General features: G+C 43.1%; 1 protein-coding gene across 9 annotated transcripts in view; it reads left to right on the top strand.

The window, feature by feature from the left end:
* Positions 1-17,500, top strand: part of sorcs2 (sortilin-related VPS10 domain containing receptor 2) — a 502,015-nt gene that overhangs the window by 406,738 nt on the left and 77,777 nt on the right. For all 9 annotated transcript variants that reach the window (XM_070544302.1, XM_070544294.1, XM_070544299.1 and 6 more), the window contains 3 exons: positions 99-172; positions 6,522-6,586; positions 15,815-15,933. In XM_070544302.1, coding sequence (XP_070400403.1) covers positions 99-172; positions 6,522-6,586; positions 15,815-15,933 — 258 coding nt within the window. The remainder of the gene's footprint in view (positions 1-98; positions 173-6,521; positions 6,587-15,814; positions 15,934-17,500) is intronic.

The following is a 17,500-nucleotide window of genomic DNA, read 5'->3' as shown; positions in this document are numbered from 1 at the left end:
TGATTTTTTTTACTCTCGGTTTTATGCTCCGGTGTTTATAACGTGTGTGATTGACTGATTTGCTTTTTAACTTTATTGTTTTTATTTTCTGTTTTCAGCTCTACGCTTCAGCAGATCTGGGCCGTAAATGGACTTTGCTTCAGGAGAGGGTGACCAAGGACAGGATCTTCTGGTCAGTTGAACTTTTCTCATAAACTACAGAACAAAAACATCGTTAGCCTTCATATTTCTGGTAACCAGCTGTATTTGTTGTGTGGAAACGAACCGCAACAGCAGTGAAACCCCAGAAAGGTGAAAGGCACCAGCCTTACTTCCGCTATTTATCCATCTATCTATTCACCCAGGCATCCATCCCTCCATCATTTATTCATCCATACATCCATCTGACCTGTTTCTCTGGGCTTTTGTCTCTTGTCTTGTTGAGCGGTCTTGGTCCTCGTGCTGTTCTGTCCTTTGTTACCTACGTTGTTGTCCGTTGTTTCCTCTCAGCCCTAAACTTTACTCCACTCTCCACACACCTCTGATCCCGCTGCATTTTAACAATCACCCTCCACACATGAAAGTCTCCTCTGAGTCTGTGGTTCAGTGTCAGATCCTCCGGCTGTAGCTGACTTCCTGTTCTTTTCTGCTGCCGTCACTTTTCAAACATTTAATTTCAATAAAACTCTTTTGTTTGTAGAGTTCCATTTACCATCATATACCAGGATCCCTCCACCCATTCCTCCCCTACTGGTCTCTCTGGGAGTGTATGGAGCAGTTATAGGAGTTTGCTTCACTGCCACCAGTGTGGTGCTTGTTTTCAAACACAATACAAGAAAAGTTCATGTATGCATTTCCTGTAGGGATGGGGTTATTTTTAATCCGATTTGTGGAAGAGGACAATGTGCTGTCGCGTTTTGGGCCGATCCAAATTCCAGTGGGTCTTGTTTTTATGATAGAAGGCTTTGTTTGTCATCCTGAATGGGAAAATATCTTTTTTTAATTAAACTGGCATCCAGCAGAATGACAGCTAACAACAAAGGCAGGCATGTGAGGGCAGGTGATAAAACGAAACGCTGTGTGAAGCTTTTAGAGAAGAGAAAACAGATCGTGAATCAGGCTGAAACCCCACACATGGTTCTGTTGCTGCAGGTCCTCCTCCCCCTCCACACTCGTCTCACTTCACCTGATTTCCTTTCAGCTCCTCTCGGCCCGTCTGTCTACGCTCACCTGGCCGACGGAGAGGGCTATCCAGCTTGCTCTGTAGCGGTGAAGGTCAAACTGATTAATGGACTGAATGAAGGACGTTTCACCGGAGCAGAGTGCACGTTCTTGGACATTTGCATTTAAAAATGTCTTTACCAGAATAACCAGCGATAATAGAGAAGTTCTTCATTTGTTGCTTCACTTTGATCTCTGGGAATCATGGAGAGGATTCTGAGATGTGGCAACAAGGAATTCTTACATCAGTCATGGCAACCGCTAGCATAGACATCTGGGCCGACAGTAGAAGATGATCTGCAGGTCAGTCTAGCCACCCTCTACTCCCATTACCTCGACAGCCCTGGCCAGCCTTGGCTCTAGCCAATCACGGCACTCTATCGGTTTGGTGGGCGGGATTTTGTGACTGAGCAACACTAAGATGGAGACGGCTCGTTTGAAACGGTTTTGGCATCGACATTAGACGATTTAAACTGGAGCTTTTCTTTGAGTCAAGAGCAGATACAGGTACTTAAACCCTTTATTTAGAGAGAGTATGTATTTGTGTTATCTTCTACAGTGTATGGCGGACTGCCTTGCTGACTGATGTTTGTAGTATGTCACGTCCAATAGCGTGCAGAGGCAGTTTGAAAGACAACGGTAGAACCTGCCCCAAGACTGAGCTCGGTCTGTAGGTCATGGCCAGACTTTATATTCACCTAAAGGATTATTAGGAACACCTGTTCAACTTCTCCTTAATGCAATTATCTAATCAACCAATCACATGGCAGTTGCTTCAGTGCATTTAGGGGCGTGGTCCTGGTCAAGACGATGTCCTGAACTCCAAACTGAAGGTCAGAATGGGAAAGAAAGGTGGTTTAAGCTATTGTGAGCGTGGCGTGGTTGTTGGTGCCAGACGGGCCGGTCTGAGTATTTCACAATCTACTCAGTTACTGGGATTTTCACCCACAACCAGTTCTAGGGTTTACAAAGAATGGTGTGAAAAGGGAAAAACATCCAGTATGCAGCAGTCCTGTGGGCCACAATGCCTTGTTGATGCTAGAGGTCAGAGGAGAACGGGTCGACTGATTCACGCTGATAGAAGAGCCTAACCCTCGTTACAACCGAGCAATGCAGCAAAGCGTTTGTGAAGCTAACACGCACAAGCTTGAGGTGGATGGGCTACAGCAGCAGAAGACCCCACCGGGTACCACTCATCTCCACTACAAACAGGAACAAGAGGCTACAGTTTGCACCGGCTCACAAACAGTGGAGAGTTGAAGACTGGAAAAATGCTGCCTGGTCTGATGAGTCTGGAGTTCTGTTGAGACGTTCAAATGATAGAGTCAGAATCTGGCGTAAACAGAATGAGAACTTGGATCCATCATGCCTTGTTACTAGGGATGAGCCGGATCCTCGTTTCAGACGAGTATCCGGTACGGATAAAGTATTTGTGACGAATACGAGCATGAAACGAGTAAAACTCGTAAACATCTGTAGTCGTGCTGAAGGAAAATCCTCATTGGGTAACTGACTGTCTTCACGCTCTGTGATTGGCCAGTCACATAGAGCGCCCGCCCCTCCCTACACACAAAACTCTGCAGCGGGAGCTCACAGCTCAGTCGGCGTCCGGTCCATCCACGCACACACACACACACACACACACACACACACACACACACACACACACACACACACACACACACACAGTAACGGATCTCTGTGCTTGCTTCACTGTTCACGTTTCTTCAGTGCTCTCTATGTTTTCTTCAGTTTGCTTCTTTTTAAAGTTACTTTAAAGTTATTTAAAGTTACTTTAAAGTTACTTTTTTCGTAACGTGCGTGGTGCATTTGACAAGACAGAGCTGAAAACGGCTCGTGCTGCGTCAGTCACTGCCTCCGCTCCGGTCGGGGTTTTTTTCCTCTCTCTCTCCTCCTCAGGATCCACTCCCTCTTTCCTATTCTCTCTCTCTCTTTCTTTACATTTTTTAATCACAATTGTCTATTTTTTGCTCATTTTCTAAATTCTTTTTTCTATTTTACATGTTTTGTTTTTGTGAAGCGCCCCGTGATTTTTATCTTGAGAGGCGCTACAGAAAAGATCTTTTCTTCTCTCTCTCTCTTAATTCATGCACTTAAATATTAATGTTCTGATTTTATTGAAAAACTCGTTCTGTAACAGTCCCTTTACTATTGTGATCAAAAACATTTAATCTCAACTCTGAGGCTGCTCTGTAAATAGTTTTCTAATAAACAATACACATTGCAACTTCTGATCAGACTTAAAATAACGTATTAATGTAAACCACACCCACTTCCGGGTTAGGCCACGCCCACTCCGAGTACAGATACAGATACCGATAGTGGTGTACTCGCTCATCCCTACTTGTTACCACTGTGCAGGCTGGTGGTGGAGGTGTCATGGTGTGGGGGATGTTTTCTTGACACACTTTAGGCCCCTTAGTGCCAACTGGGCATGGTTTAAATGGCACGGGCTACCTGAGCATTGTTTCTGACCATGTCCATCCCTTCATGACCACCATGCACCCATCCTCTGATGGCTACCCCCCAGCAGGATAATGCACCGTGTCATAAAGCTCCAATCATTTCAAACTGGTTCCTTGAACATGACGATGAGTTGACTGTACTACAACGGCCCCCACAGTCACCAGATCTCAACCCGATAGAGCATCTTTGGGATGTGGTGGAACGGGAGCTCCGTGCCCTGGATGTGCATCCCACACATCTCCATCAGCTGCAAGATGCTGTCCTATCAATATGGCCGACATTTCTAAAGAACGCTTTCAGCACCTTTTTGTATATACGCTACGTAGAATTAAGGCCGTTCTGCAGGCGATAGGGGGTCCAACACCGTATTAGTGTGGTGTTCCTGGTAATCCTTTAGGTGGGTGTGTATACACATGTATAGGATGAGTTGCCAGGTTGCACAATCAACAACATTCAACAACATTCTTGTGTGTTAACATTGTAAATGTCAGGCCCTCATTTTACCGGCACAAAACATTCAATTTGCTCTTAGTTCTTCTTTGCATAAACAACTTTTTTAATCAAAACAAATAAGTTAGAAGAGTTGTGTCCTTCCAGTCCTGCCTACTAAACACGAGGCAGGCTGGACAGACGAGTTAATGAAACCTTTCAAACCAGACACTTCCGTTCAAACAACTGTCCAGTCTTTCAGAATACCAGCTTGAGGCAATAATTAAACAAAATATTTCTTTGCAAAATAAAAAAAATTTGAAAAACTGTCATAACCACCCATCACTGCAGCAAGTAATACACTTTCTTTGGGCCCCCAACCGAACCTTTAAAGTCAGCCTATCAAAGAAAATGCCTTTACAAACTGAGCCTAGTTTACTTTTAACTCCCCCCGAGGTTTTATGCTCTCATTCCCTTTGAGAAGGTGCTAATCTGCAAACTGCTGTGCACGTGCTCAGTGTCCACTTCAGTGAGCTGTAAAATTCAGTCTGTATGATTAGGAGTTTGTAGAGCAGTCAGAATTTTCATTAGTGTAGTAAAGATGGAGTGGACATCTAAAACGCTGTTACTTCCCCAATAAGAAGGCTTTATGAACAATTAGTAAACCATAAAGGCCCTTCTGAAGGCAAAACGACACATGCAGGGGCTCATATGTGATGGTTAGCAAAACTTACATCAATACACAAGAAAAAGGCCGATTAATTCAAACGTGTCACATAAAACTTGCTGCAATACCCATGAAAGCCCAGTACTGAGGTTTTGTTATGAAGGGAAAGTCTTCAGTAAATGTGAGGAGCCATGATGGGGAATTATAGAGGCTGTTCTAAGAAGGCCTTCGTGCAATGAAGAAAAGTTTTTTTAAGTCTGAATTTTTTTGAAGCGCTGCCATAATGCGATCAGTTTGGGTCAGACATGAAAATAATGATATTAAATCCAGCGCTGAAAGAATTAGTATTCTTGTTAATAATAACCTAAAAGGTAGGATTTTCTCTTTCTCTAAAAGATGGTATGTCGTTATTATAGACAGTAATAATAATCACTAGAAGTCCATAGCTGTTTCTGGGGGGGGGGGGGGGGGGGGGGGCTGAAAGGTCAAACATGGGCCTTGTGGGTTGGTCACTTACAGCTTTTTGTTTTACCGATAAGAAAACGCCCAGGTAAAAGTTCATGTCTACCTTAGTGTTACGCCCCCTCTCTGCAGGTCTAGGATGATGAGGGGACTAACACAAGAAAATAGGTGTAAAGGTGTGTGTGAGCATAAAGGACGAGGAGGTTAGAGTAAAAACAAAAGGATTTATTAACATAAGGTGTCCGTGGGTAAACGGCATAAATAAGGCTTAGTAATAATAAACTAAAACATAAGCAGTCTCACTGCTTATGAAAAAGGCTTTCTGCCAAAACGCAAAATATCCCCGGCTCAAAAGTCCTATGGGGATAAAAAGAAAAACACCACGAAGGTTTAAGCCTTAACAAGGCGTGTGAAAACACACTCAGAAGGTACCCAGGCTAATCCTGGATCCTTTGTAGAAAACCTAAACACAAAAGAGCGAGGGAGAATCTCAGGCTACTCCTGGATCTCTATCAACAACCTTAAACCCAGCAGGAACGGTGTAAACAGCCTTAAACCCGACTGGTAACGGTCGCTAAAGTGTCCGTGAGCTAAAGGAGAATCTGCGGCTAATCCAGGATCTCCTTTTTGTCTGCTGCGTTCCTCCTTTTAAAGAGCTGGGAGCTGCTTGATCACTTATGAAGATCAGCTGCTGTCTCTGCCGGCGTGCCTCTCTCCGAGGTCCTGAAAGGGCGCTGGAGCGCTGGAGAGTGTGAGCTGGCCGTTCCTGGCGCTGTCCATGGTGCTGGATCCCGTGCAGCGGGGACAAAAGGCTCAGGCTAGGATGAGAGGACGGACCGAGGGGACGAGGGTCGTCACACTTAGATAACAGTCATGTTTACCTTTTATTTCCGTTTGCAAGCAGCTTTTACTTCTTAAACACGCTGGGCTTCCACTGATTACATTTGATGATGAAGCTGGATGAAAGTTATTCTTAAGCCTTTAAATTGTTCGTACTTTCAAGTCTGGATTACTGATGTTAGGCACGACACTAAAGTTACCACTGTGAGACTTTTCATTTCTTAAGATAGTGACACATGATACAGCCCTGTTTCTGCAGGGGGGGGGGGGGGGGGGGGGCTACCTTACACTATATAATCTCCCACACTGTATATACCCCAGTAAGTACTCTGTACATACCCGTTCACGCACCCCGTCAGAACCCATGTGTACTTGACTTCTGATGTATTGCAACCAGAAGTTCTGGACTGTCTTAACAACGTTTCACGTGTTTCAGGTCTGTGTCTGGTGTGGACATGGATCCAGATCTGGTGCACATGGAAATGCAAGACCCAAGTGGAGGTATTGTATCATTTTCATCTTGTGGACGTTGTTCTGATGTGTTTGTGATCTGGGTGTCTGGATTTAAAAGCGTTAATCTAACAAATCTGCTGAGTGGCAGACCGACAGGTTAGTGCCTAGTTCCTCCGTAAGCGCAAAAAGGCTGATAGAGGTGTGTGTGTGTGTGAGATTGTAAATGTTTACATGGGTTCATCTGTAACCTAGACCCATCTCTTGTGGGTCTACCAACCTGTAATCCACCCCCCACCCTCTTCCACCCTCCCCCAATCGATCTGAGCAAACAGAATCAGAAGAATAAGAGGAGTGACGGTATGAAGGCATGCTAAATCAGTTTTTTATTCTGGCGATTCCTCCCTCTGTTCCTCCCCTCTAGAGAAAAAGCAACACCATTTAGAAGCTCTTGAGGAGAGCTTTGTGAAATGTGTCCGCCTGAACAGGACTGCCTGTGTTTGTGGAGGGTGAAGAGAAGAGGTTGTCTGTCTGGGCCAGCTGCCCAGACATGGGGAGCTGTTCCTAAGGGCTAAGCACCGCCACATGGTCCTCCCTCCCCCTCCTCGTCTCCATCCTTCCGTTTCCAGAAACGACAGGAAAACGAAAGGGCTGGAGCGACCAGGCATGCGAAACCAATCTGTTCACCTCACCGCTCATCGCATGTGGCACGGCCAAGGTTAAATGGTATGCACTAAAAAAGGATGGAGCGCTAAGGGTTTTTCTACAGGATGAGGATCTGTGGCCTTTTTCACACCCAGGACAGCCAGCTGACAGGAGGGACAGGACTCCTGAGAGACAGAGGTGGTCGATTGATGGATGAGCCATGTGTTCAGGGGGGGGGGGGGCTAACGTGGAATGTGTCTGTGCATCTGTCATTAGGGAGATGGATGTGCAGGAACGTTTGCAGCTAGACAGGACCTGCAGAAACAGCTACAACGGCATGCTCACTGACATCAAATGCAGAGGAAGCAGTTTTTATTTCCAGTATTAGGATCAAAATGTTAAAGAAGAAAAAGTTCTAACATAATAATGTCCAGAAAAATGCCAAAATGTGGAATGAAAGTTGAAATTGTGTTCTCTGTAGAGGATCACAGTACAGGAGGATCGTGTACACACGTGGATCACGGGGTTATTCTTGTTTTTAATGCAAACACTTTTAGAAAAGGCAGCAATGGATTGTGAGTAACACCCTTCTCCCAAGGCCGCATCGATGCAGACTTGGGAAAAGGGTGGATCAAGGGTGCAAAAGGGGCGTGGTCAACTTCCACACCTGAGGATTGGGACACCCAACGCACTCACACTCCTGGACTGGATGCCCGACTGAAGGGTGCACGTGCAAGCTCTGGGATTGGGCCATAGACACGGAGACATAGACACACCATTCGGTGCTGGAGAACATAACAGTGTTGCTGCCATACTGGATTGGTTCCTCACTCTCTAAACCCAACTGGAGACCACACAGAGAGGGCAACAATGCTCATTTTTGAGCCACCTGTGGTTGTAACAACCAGTTCACTATTGAAAACAGGTCATGTGGGACTTTTCTAGCCCACCTGTTGGAATCTTAAACTTTAATTTCTTTTATTAAATTTATATTTTAGTCATCATGCCACACCGCCTGTCTGGTTTTGTGAGAAAGCATAATAAAATGTGTTTTTAGTTGGGTAAACACCTTCCTCAGTAGAAATAAATGCACTGGGGCGAATGGAGACCCATTCAAGATGGTGGCCTGTTGCTGTTGCTACGCTAGCTCCAATAGGCAGCGCCAGTCCACATCCTTCTACCTACATGATGTCTGTGGGTATGCTGGTGTACAGTCCTGATGGAGAAGTCTGAACCAACAAAGGACAGCGACTCCAGAGGCGAGTGAGGGTAGCCATCAGATCAAACAGCCCGTAGATTTAGTCTTTTTGCGTCTTTTTCAGGATGTTTTTCAGGAGTAAAAGTAAAACAATCTGAGATTTTTGGCATGACACTCACCATTTTTATTGGTGGTGTTGAGCTCACCTCCAGTTCATGATGAAGGTGGTCGTTCCTCCAACCCAGCAAAGACTTGGTGTTGCATTTTTGCATGACTGGTGTAAAACCATGAATGGTCAACAGTAGAGATCTATAGTTGAGTATTAATTATGTTGGCGCCAAAAAGGTCAAGAGGTCATCTACAAAATGTATTGAGTTAAAGCTGAGTTCTTAGGTTGAAAGTGTTTTCTGGCTAGAGTTCGTGTGCTGCTCCAACATCAGCTCCAAAGGAATTTCCTGTTTTGGTCTCTGCTTGCTTCCAGTATAATTGCTCAAAGCTTATCTGACTTGCGAAATACTTGATGTGATTCCAAAAGTGTTGCTGTGTCCCAGACAGAAGTCTCTACCCACAGTTTCCACAGAAGAGATGTGCTACCAAATATGGTCTGGTTCTCGCCTGTTTACTGCTGAATGTTAGAAAGGCTGTGAGCTATAAGAAGGAAGGACTCGTGATTGTCTGGGTCTTTCAGCTGTCCTGACATGTGAGAAGACAAATAAAAGACCACGCTGTTTCGACTGGGAAAACTCTCTCCGACTCTTTTCTTTAAGAATAACAGAATAAGCCCACAATTACTGATTCATTATCGATCAATGGAAATTCTTCATTGGGATGCTAACTGAGGGACTCGTCAGATCAAAGAAGGATATCTATGTAAACAACACGTTCTCACACCCGAAGCGGCTAAAACGGACGGCAGGCTCCCAGCGCGTCGCCCCCTGATGCGCTGGGAGCCCGAATGCGTCGGGAGGCGATGTGCTGTGCCAGAGCATCGCTTTCCGACGCCCGCGGTAAAACCAAGATTTTACGGAATTGTGACCTTTACCCTCTTGCTATTTAACCTGCCCCTCACCCCGATCCTAACCTTAACCCACTTGCACATGCAACACTTTGTGTCTGGTTGTAACGTCCCTCTCCAACACGGTTAACGAGAATTTTACAATGACAAACTGGGTTAAGGCTAGGATGGGGGAGAGGGGAAGGTTAAAGGTTAAATGTTGGTGAAATGTGTCTTTTCCCGTGGGATTCAGAGACCGATGCTCCGGAGGCGTTGGGGCTCCCTACGCATCAGAAACAAACACCTGGTCACCCATCGTCAGTTTTAGCTGCTTCAGGTGTGAGAATGTGTTGGAGAAACGTGTTGATTTAAAACGGGTTCTGGCATTCTAACCTTACTCCGGCTCTGATTTCATTCTGGAAATAGTTTTCACTTGTTTTTCTCAACTTTTTGCTGAATTCTTGCAACAAGGAAACACAAGAAAACGAAGAAATCGGCTTCCTTAATGTTTGCTCTGCAGATAGCCCCGATACTCCACTGTACATTGTTAAAGAGACAAAAAGACATGTCCACTCGTCCCCACAGTGAAAACATTTATGTTGGAGACTCTGGTGAATTAATTGCTATCATTTACAGTAATATTTGTTTCACACACCTCTCTCTATTTCGGACCATTTTCCTTGTCATACCACGCCGTTGCACAGATGTAGGGAAGAAGCCGTGAGCTCATTACCGTGTGTGAATGCACCTGCAGGTGTGAGAGGACAGCGAGAGGTATGAGAAAGTGCATGGGCCACTGGCTGGGATGGAACACTTAGCCTGATGAAATAGTTTTTTAATGAGTTTTCCACCATATGCTGCTGTGATTAAACGTCTGGGCTTTTCAATAAATTAGCCACTCCATTTGTTAGAGCGGGCACCTCTAGAGCAAAGACAATGAAGAGGAAGAGAAGTGCCGTTCCAGTAGAGAGGACTGAGTCAGAGCTGAGGCTAGTCTGTCGTGTCTTTATCCTGAGGAGCCGTGATCTCTGACAGATGACCAACAGAAAAGATTCGGGTGTTCCAGTAGGTCAGCTACAGGAGGACTGTGCACGCTGAGGTGAAGCGGACTACCTCTGGTGGAAAGGTTGGTCAAATTTCAAAAGATGTTGGAAGAATGAGGGGCGGGCCAAGGATGAAGAAAAGTCTTTGGCTGTTATCTAACCCAACGAAGAGTAGAGCATTTAGACACAACATCGTTTTCTTTGACTCAGTGGGAAGACGTGGTGATGTGTCGACCACGAACAAAACAACTCCTAGAGCCGGATCTTTGGAGTGACCCACGTGACCCCTTTTTGAAGGGGCCATACCGTAGCTGTTTGTTCTCTCTCGCTCTCTACACGTGATTGGTCCATTCCATTATGTGCAGCACGTCTGCAGCGAGCATGAGGGTGTAAAAGAGGCAGGGAATTAAAAGCACAACACAGAAGGGAGGAACCGGGTGAACAAACCCAGCGCTGCAGGGGCCGACCAACGCTTCCGAGACAGATGTCAGAATGTCAAAGTTACGGTTCCTTTAGGAGACACGTTGGTTTAAGGAAGTAAGGCCGGAGATGCAGGTTGAAGTCAGCTGTTTGTTGGATCTAACCCGTCTAATAAACCACAGTTGGAGAGCAAGTCACCCCCTACCAGAGTATTACTCTTCTCCCACTTCCTGTTTGAAAAATGCATCAAATGCTGTTGCCTGGCAGACCAAGAGGGCGGAGCCGCTAACAGATACACACATGCGCACACACACACACAGGCTCACAACGACATTGTGACATCATATGGTACCAGCTAACGTTCTAGGGTACCTCTTAGCCAATAGCGATGGCGGATTTAAATTCAAATGCAGTGCAGAGTTTTTACCTGACAACGACACAACACTGATAGTTTTAGGCAGAAAGTTTTAATTTTAACTAAAATGCACTAAAGTGCAAAACTATTGACTACACGTGTCTGCAGCACCATTAGAGCAGGGATTGAAGCAGAAAATTCTCATCTGACTGAAAATTATTGGGGGGGGCGGGGGGGGGGGGGGGGCTCACATTGTTTACTCGCAGCCTCTGTTCGGGTTTTGATTGGTTTTAAGGTCAGAATTCTTGTTTCTGAAAACTTTGGATTAACCCGTTCACATAGTGTTTAAAAGTGTGGGTGTTGAGATTTCTCTGAGGTAAAAAAGATGAAAAGTATTAAAGTACTCTGGGGGGTTCTGCGGCATGCCCCCCACCCAGAAAAAAATTATTGGACATTTTATATTTAAACGCATCAGTCTGGTGCATTATGGGGGAAAGTAGAGTTACAGGCTGGTAGCTATGTAAGATAAAGTATCCATACGCGTTCATTATAATGATATATTTGAGTTAACTAGAGTGAAATCCGCTGATGCATCCATGCTGCTCAGCACCAGAACTGCACCAGATACCAAAAGAACCAATCAGCTGGCAGAGCTCCCTGGTGAACGTGTGAGCTGCAGAACGTGCAAAACTACGTGACTCAATTTAAGGAACAAAGTAGAATCCAGCTGCTGTTGTTTATTTGTTGTTGTTGTTTATAGAAACTAAATACATCTGCAGGGCTTTAGGCCCAGGACAGAGTTTTATACCTCAGAGCAGCTTTAGATCATGACCTGTTATTAATTATATCATGTTATTAATTATATCATGTTATTACTAATATCATGTTCTTTACACCAGCCTGAATATTCTGTAATGTTCACAAACATCCAAACCATAGAAATGAAATATAATCAATATTAAAATAAAATTATTAATATTTTTTCATTAAGATTAGTTATCTGTTATACTTATTTATATTTGATAGTAATATGATTAATAATATGTAATCTTATCTTCTATCATTTGTGGGTTTAGTGCATTCACTTAATATTAATTATACAATTATAAATAACAGGTCTGATCATAGAAAGTTTGTGTCTGTGCGCACCGCGGGAGCGAGCAATGAGCGCACACGTTACTGCAGCTTGGGCGGTGCAGAACGGTGGAGAAACGCGTTTTAACACCGGTGCGTGTTTCAATTAGCAACAGGAGAGAGAGAGAGAGAGAGAGAGAGAGAGACACACACACACACACACACACACACACACACACACACACACCCAGGCAAGCGCGAGGAGATTTTGACAGAACTTTTTTCTGATTATTCCAACTGACGGATTTCCGTAGCTACGACGGAAAACTTTAATCCCTGGATTAGACACACATTTATATAGTGTAGTGGGCCAGGGCTGTTCGGGGTTTGTTCTGTTATTACAGTTATGTGTTTGTTGTCATGTTGCTATGGTGATGGGTGATGCGCTCTCTCTGCGACTGTTTTTCCGGTGAGAGCGCGCCTTTTTGTTGTTGTTGCTGGGCCGCGCTGAGGAGTGTAAGATTAAACGGGTGCTCCCAAAGAAACCTCTGTCTCCTCTGTGACTGAGCTCACCACAATAGTTTATCAGAAAAAATAAGTTGATTTGGTGGTGATTTGCTCTTTAAGGAGAAAATGCTGTTTTAGTTCTGCAAAAATGTCACAATGATAAGAAACTGTCTTAAGCAGTCTCACTTTTGTAAAACAGCTGCAGAAAGCTTCCAGTGCGCCGACCAGAAGAAGCGCTCCTGCTGCAGCTGCAGAGACCAGAGATGATCTCTGATGATTCATGAAAAAACATTCATGTCACCAACTCAGAGCTAACTGTTGATGCAGTCTGCAGTTTGTGGTTTTCAGGAAGTTAGTTAATAGAAGATGCGTGTCGATTTTAAAAACGTGTCGGCATACGAGGCTGAAGTTAGCTTCCGATTCGGGGAAACGGCTAAAGGGTCATTACACCCAATTTTTCTCAACTCTGACCATCTGCTCTAGCTCAAAACCTACAACAGCCACACTGTTCAAACCTGTTCTAGATTATTCTACAATAATAGTAGATGGTATACAACCTTGTTTGGGATTTCTGAAACCTTTTCCTGATTTGTGAAACTTCAACAAAGCCTGATTAATGCGTTTTTTCAGCATCTGGCCAACGATGGAACTTTTGATCTGTTTTTATAGTAGAATAATCTAGAACAGGGTTGAACAGTGTGGCTGTTGTAGGTTTTGAGCTAGAGCAGATTAAAGATGGTCAGAGTAGAGAAAAATTGGGTGTAATGGCCCTTGAGCTGTTTCCCCGAATCGGAAGCTAACTTCAGCCTCGTTGTCGGTATGTCAGCAGCACACACATGCAGTTAGTTCAGTTGTTCTCAGGTTAACTTCTTATTAAACACGCCTTGCTTTATGTGCCTATTAACCCGTTTACTGTAGTCTGTGCCATTAGTTGTACATCAAAACAAGCAGTAGCACATAAAAACGGTGCTTTGCTTGTCTGAACTGTGTGTGTGCAGGTTTGAAAGTGTGGATGTGTGTGTTGGAGTGTTTTCTATAATGCCAGCTCGTCACCTCTGAAGAGAATAATGGCTCAGTGTTGCTGATGCAACTGCTGGTTGAAATTCAACAGCGGGGGGAGCTTTGCAACAGGCACCAGCCTCCCTGTGTCTGTTTGTGAGGATAATTCCCCCCCCCCCCCCCCCCCCCCCCCGCCATTCAGAGGCTGGAGAGATGATATTTCTGTGAAGTAGCGGTCATATCTTATGGAGAAAGGAACATGATGTGTCAATTTTTTCTGGTAGCTTTTTTGTTGTCCATCCATTCTCCACCTTATGCATCCTCTGCTTTTCAGCCTGACCCTTCATGCTTACTGACTAAGGTTGTGTACAGTAAAAACCCCACACAGATATTGGGTTTGCTAGCTAACAGCTAGTCATAGTGGAGATAGTAGGGCTGCAACTAACAATTATTTTCATAATCGATTAATCTGTCGATTATTTTTTTCGATTAATCGATTAATCGGTTTGTTATTGTTTAGCTATTTAACCTATACAAGTGATGAATACATTTCAGTTAAGAAAAAGAAAAACATAAGAGAATTGTGCAGTTGACTGCGATCGATTTTATTGCACATGAACACAGTCAGCGGTGTAAAATGAGCTAAACAGTGCAAAATATCAGTCCAGAATAATTTTTTGGCATCAAAATATAAGAGGTAAACTCCATAAAAAATTATGTAGAATCTAGAATAGAGTTTGTAAGTGGTATGCATTGCTGGGGGGTGAGTGCCTTGTTCCCCATGTAGTTGTCCATCGTTGCTTGTTTTTTTCTGCATAAGAAACACAAATTGACTGACATAAGTACACATATAAAATAAAGCAGCACACACACTACAACACTAAATCAATATTATATTATTTGAATTAATTAACAATATACAGTGATCATTTATTTTGATAAAAATGTGTTGTGAGGCGTTTTACAGCGTTAGATAGTAAAACAGCCTTTTAATAGTAAAAAAATGACTTTTTCTGAATTTCTCTTGCATTTAAAACTTGAAAGCGTACAACTATGCCGCGTTATATTCACCTGGACACAGCTCGTCTGTATATTTTTCTCTGCGGAGTTGTCCTTTTTTGAATGAGGAACATAGTTATGGGTTTGTGCCGTTTTTCTCTTAACGAGAACATTCTTATAAACAGACGTGCTAAATTTGGCAAGCGCATGATTCACAACACGGAGGAGATTCACGATTGCATCTATTCAATCAGAAGTAGAACACCGTAGACTGACGCGGCAAAAGAAACATGTTTAACATCCACTATAATGAACTCAGCTAAAACACTAAGTCCCAAATTTGATCTGTGTGTAGTGATGGACCACTATTTTTAGCTTATTTTCTGTTACTTACCGGGCTGACTCCTCCTCTGCTGCATCAGCCTCCACATGTTTTCATCTCAAATGTTCACTTAGGGACGTCGTGCTTCCGTGCCATGCTAGATGGTTTTTGCATATTTTGCAGGTCACCTGTCTTTTCATGACATCTAGAGTGAAGTGCTCCCATACTCGTGAGGTTTTTGTCCGGGGTTTCTCTTCAGTTTTGTCGCTTCTATTTTTCTTCCGTATTTCTTCTTGTTCCGCCATCTCTCACAGCAAGATGAGCATCAGTAACGTGTTACGTCATGAAAACCGAGGGTACTTATTGGCTCGTTTCTTCTCCTACGGCTCCACTAGTAGATCAGTGGCTCATTACTGCCACACACTGGCGGCAAACTTAACAGATTGTAACCGATGTCAGATTGTGGTAAAAATAGACTTCATGCGGTAAAATGTGATTACTAAACAACTAATCGATGACTAAGAAAGTTGTTAACTATTTTAATAATCGATTATAATCGATTAAATGGATTAGTTGTTTCAGCTCTAGGAGATAGTCAGCCAGTTTTCTATTTAATGCATTTTAAAGCTGTCTCTATCCCAACAGCACGAACATCCAAATGCAGCTTTTGGTAATAACTGTCACCTAAAATCTGTTCGTTTCTACTCCTGTGTGTCTCTGCAGGTGACCTCTATGTGACCTGTCTCATCCAGAACTGCTCCAACAAAATGGTGACTGCTCAGTTTCTGGGTAAAATCGACCACAACTCGCTCTTGGTCCAGGACGACTACGTGTTTGTTAAGGTAAACAACAACAAAGAGATTCTGTCTTATTTCTGCAAAGATGTTTGTTTCAGGGTGGAAAATGGCAGGAGTCTCATACACTCATTAACATTATTAAACAGCTAGCTTCTAATTGGCTAACAGCAACACAACTCTTCTTCTACCTCCGTTCACTCCTCTTCCTTGCACTGTAACCCCGAATAAGTTCACTGAACTCTAAATTTATGAGGAAACTGATTACCTAATCATTTTTAAGTTAACTTATCTAAAAACTAGGTTTACCATAACCTAAAAAATATGACCTGAATAAAATCAAAGCATTTAACTACCTCCAACCTATAACTTAGCACTTCAACAACTTACAAAGTTTTATTTCACAAATCTTGCATATTTTATTTTATTTGAACTTTATTACATGGTTTTACTAACTTAAATAATATAACTTATATGAACTCTAAATGGACCTATTAAACCCTAACCCAAATAAGTTGAATTAACTTAAAAGTGACAATGTGACAGGCTGGTGAAGGCACTAACACCAGATCATGTCTCACACACCCCTAGATGCTAACAGCCAATGAAAGTGGGACATTCAAAGTCAAGTCAAGAGTATCTGGTGTGAACAACCACAGTATTAATAACAATGGGACGGCACAGCCGTACAGCATTACTTTGACCAACCTCCTTCCTTATGGGGCCAACATGATACAAAAAGTAACATCTGCAACACTGATTGAAATAATAAATGAGAACAACAATCATCCACAATGAACATGCATAAACACCCCAAAATAGAGCTAAGTAACTGAAAATATGACTACCCACAATGCACCACGCCCAGCAGTTTTTTATTGTTCCTGCAATCCATCAAAAATTACTAGTTTGTGGTTGTTTTTCCTGGAAATCCACAATAAAAAAAATACAAGTCTTTTTATCAGACACACTTTAGAGTTGACGTAAAGACGAATGGAATAACATAGAAACATAAAATAATAAATCAATCATTTTTTGTTAATATTACTCATTAAAGTTAAGTTGTCTTTTATTGATTAATTAAAGTTATGCTTACTTAAAAAAAGAAACAGTTCAGATTAAGTAAAACATTTGAGTTCTATGTACTTAAAACAAGGAAAAGGTTGAACAAGCTCAACACATTTGAGTTCTAAAAACATATTTTTTGTTATGAGTTTTATCTACTCAATATATTTGATTATTTTGAACTTTTGGGTTTACAGTGTGGGTAAAAAAACGCAACATTCTAGCATGTTGCTAATAGCTAGCTTCCACTCATCAGGACAAGCTCTGTTCTCTCCCGGCTGCAAAATCAATACAGCCTTCTATGGTCACAAGTCAGGGGGGCGGCGTCATACTTTTACCTGTGATGTAGAAGAAACGGGCTTTTTCTGATGATTGCTTCTCATCTATTTCCTTCCTGCAGCTAATGCAGTCGATGGAGGGTTGAAAACGTTTTGTCAAGTTCATCATGCAAGTCAAACTCAGAGTGATCGATCGTATTTGTAAAATAATAATTATTACAGAGGTTTCTCATGTCCGCTCCACATGTTTTAACCTAAGCAGGAGTTACACA

The sequence above is a fragment of the Nothobranchius furzeri genome, chromosome 14 (genome assembly GCF_043380555.1).
Source record: "Nothobranchius furzeri strain GRZ-AD chromosome 14, NfurGRZ-RIMD1, whole genome shotgun sequence".
NCBI lineage: Eukaryota > Metazoa > Chordata > Actinopteri > Cyprinodontiformes > Nothobranchiidae > Nothobranchius > Nothobranchius furzeri.
Note: the sequence above shows the minus strand (reverse complement) of the source record. Positions and strands in the feature narration are given on the sequence as shown.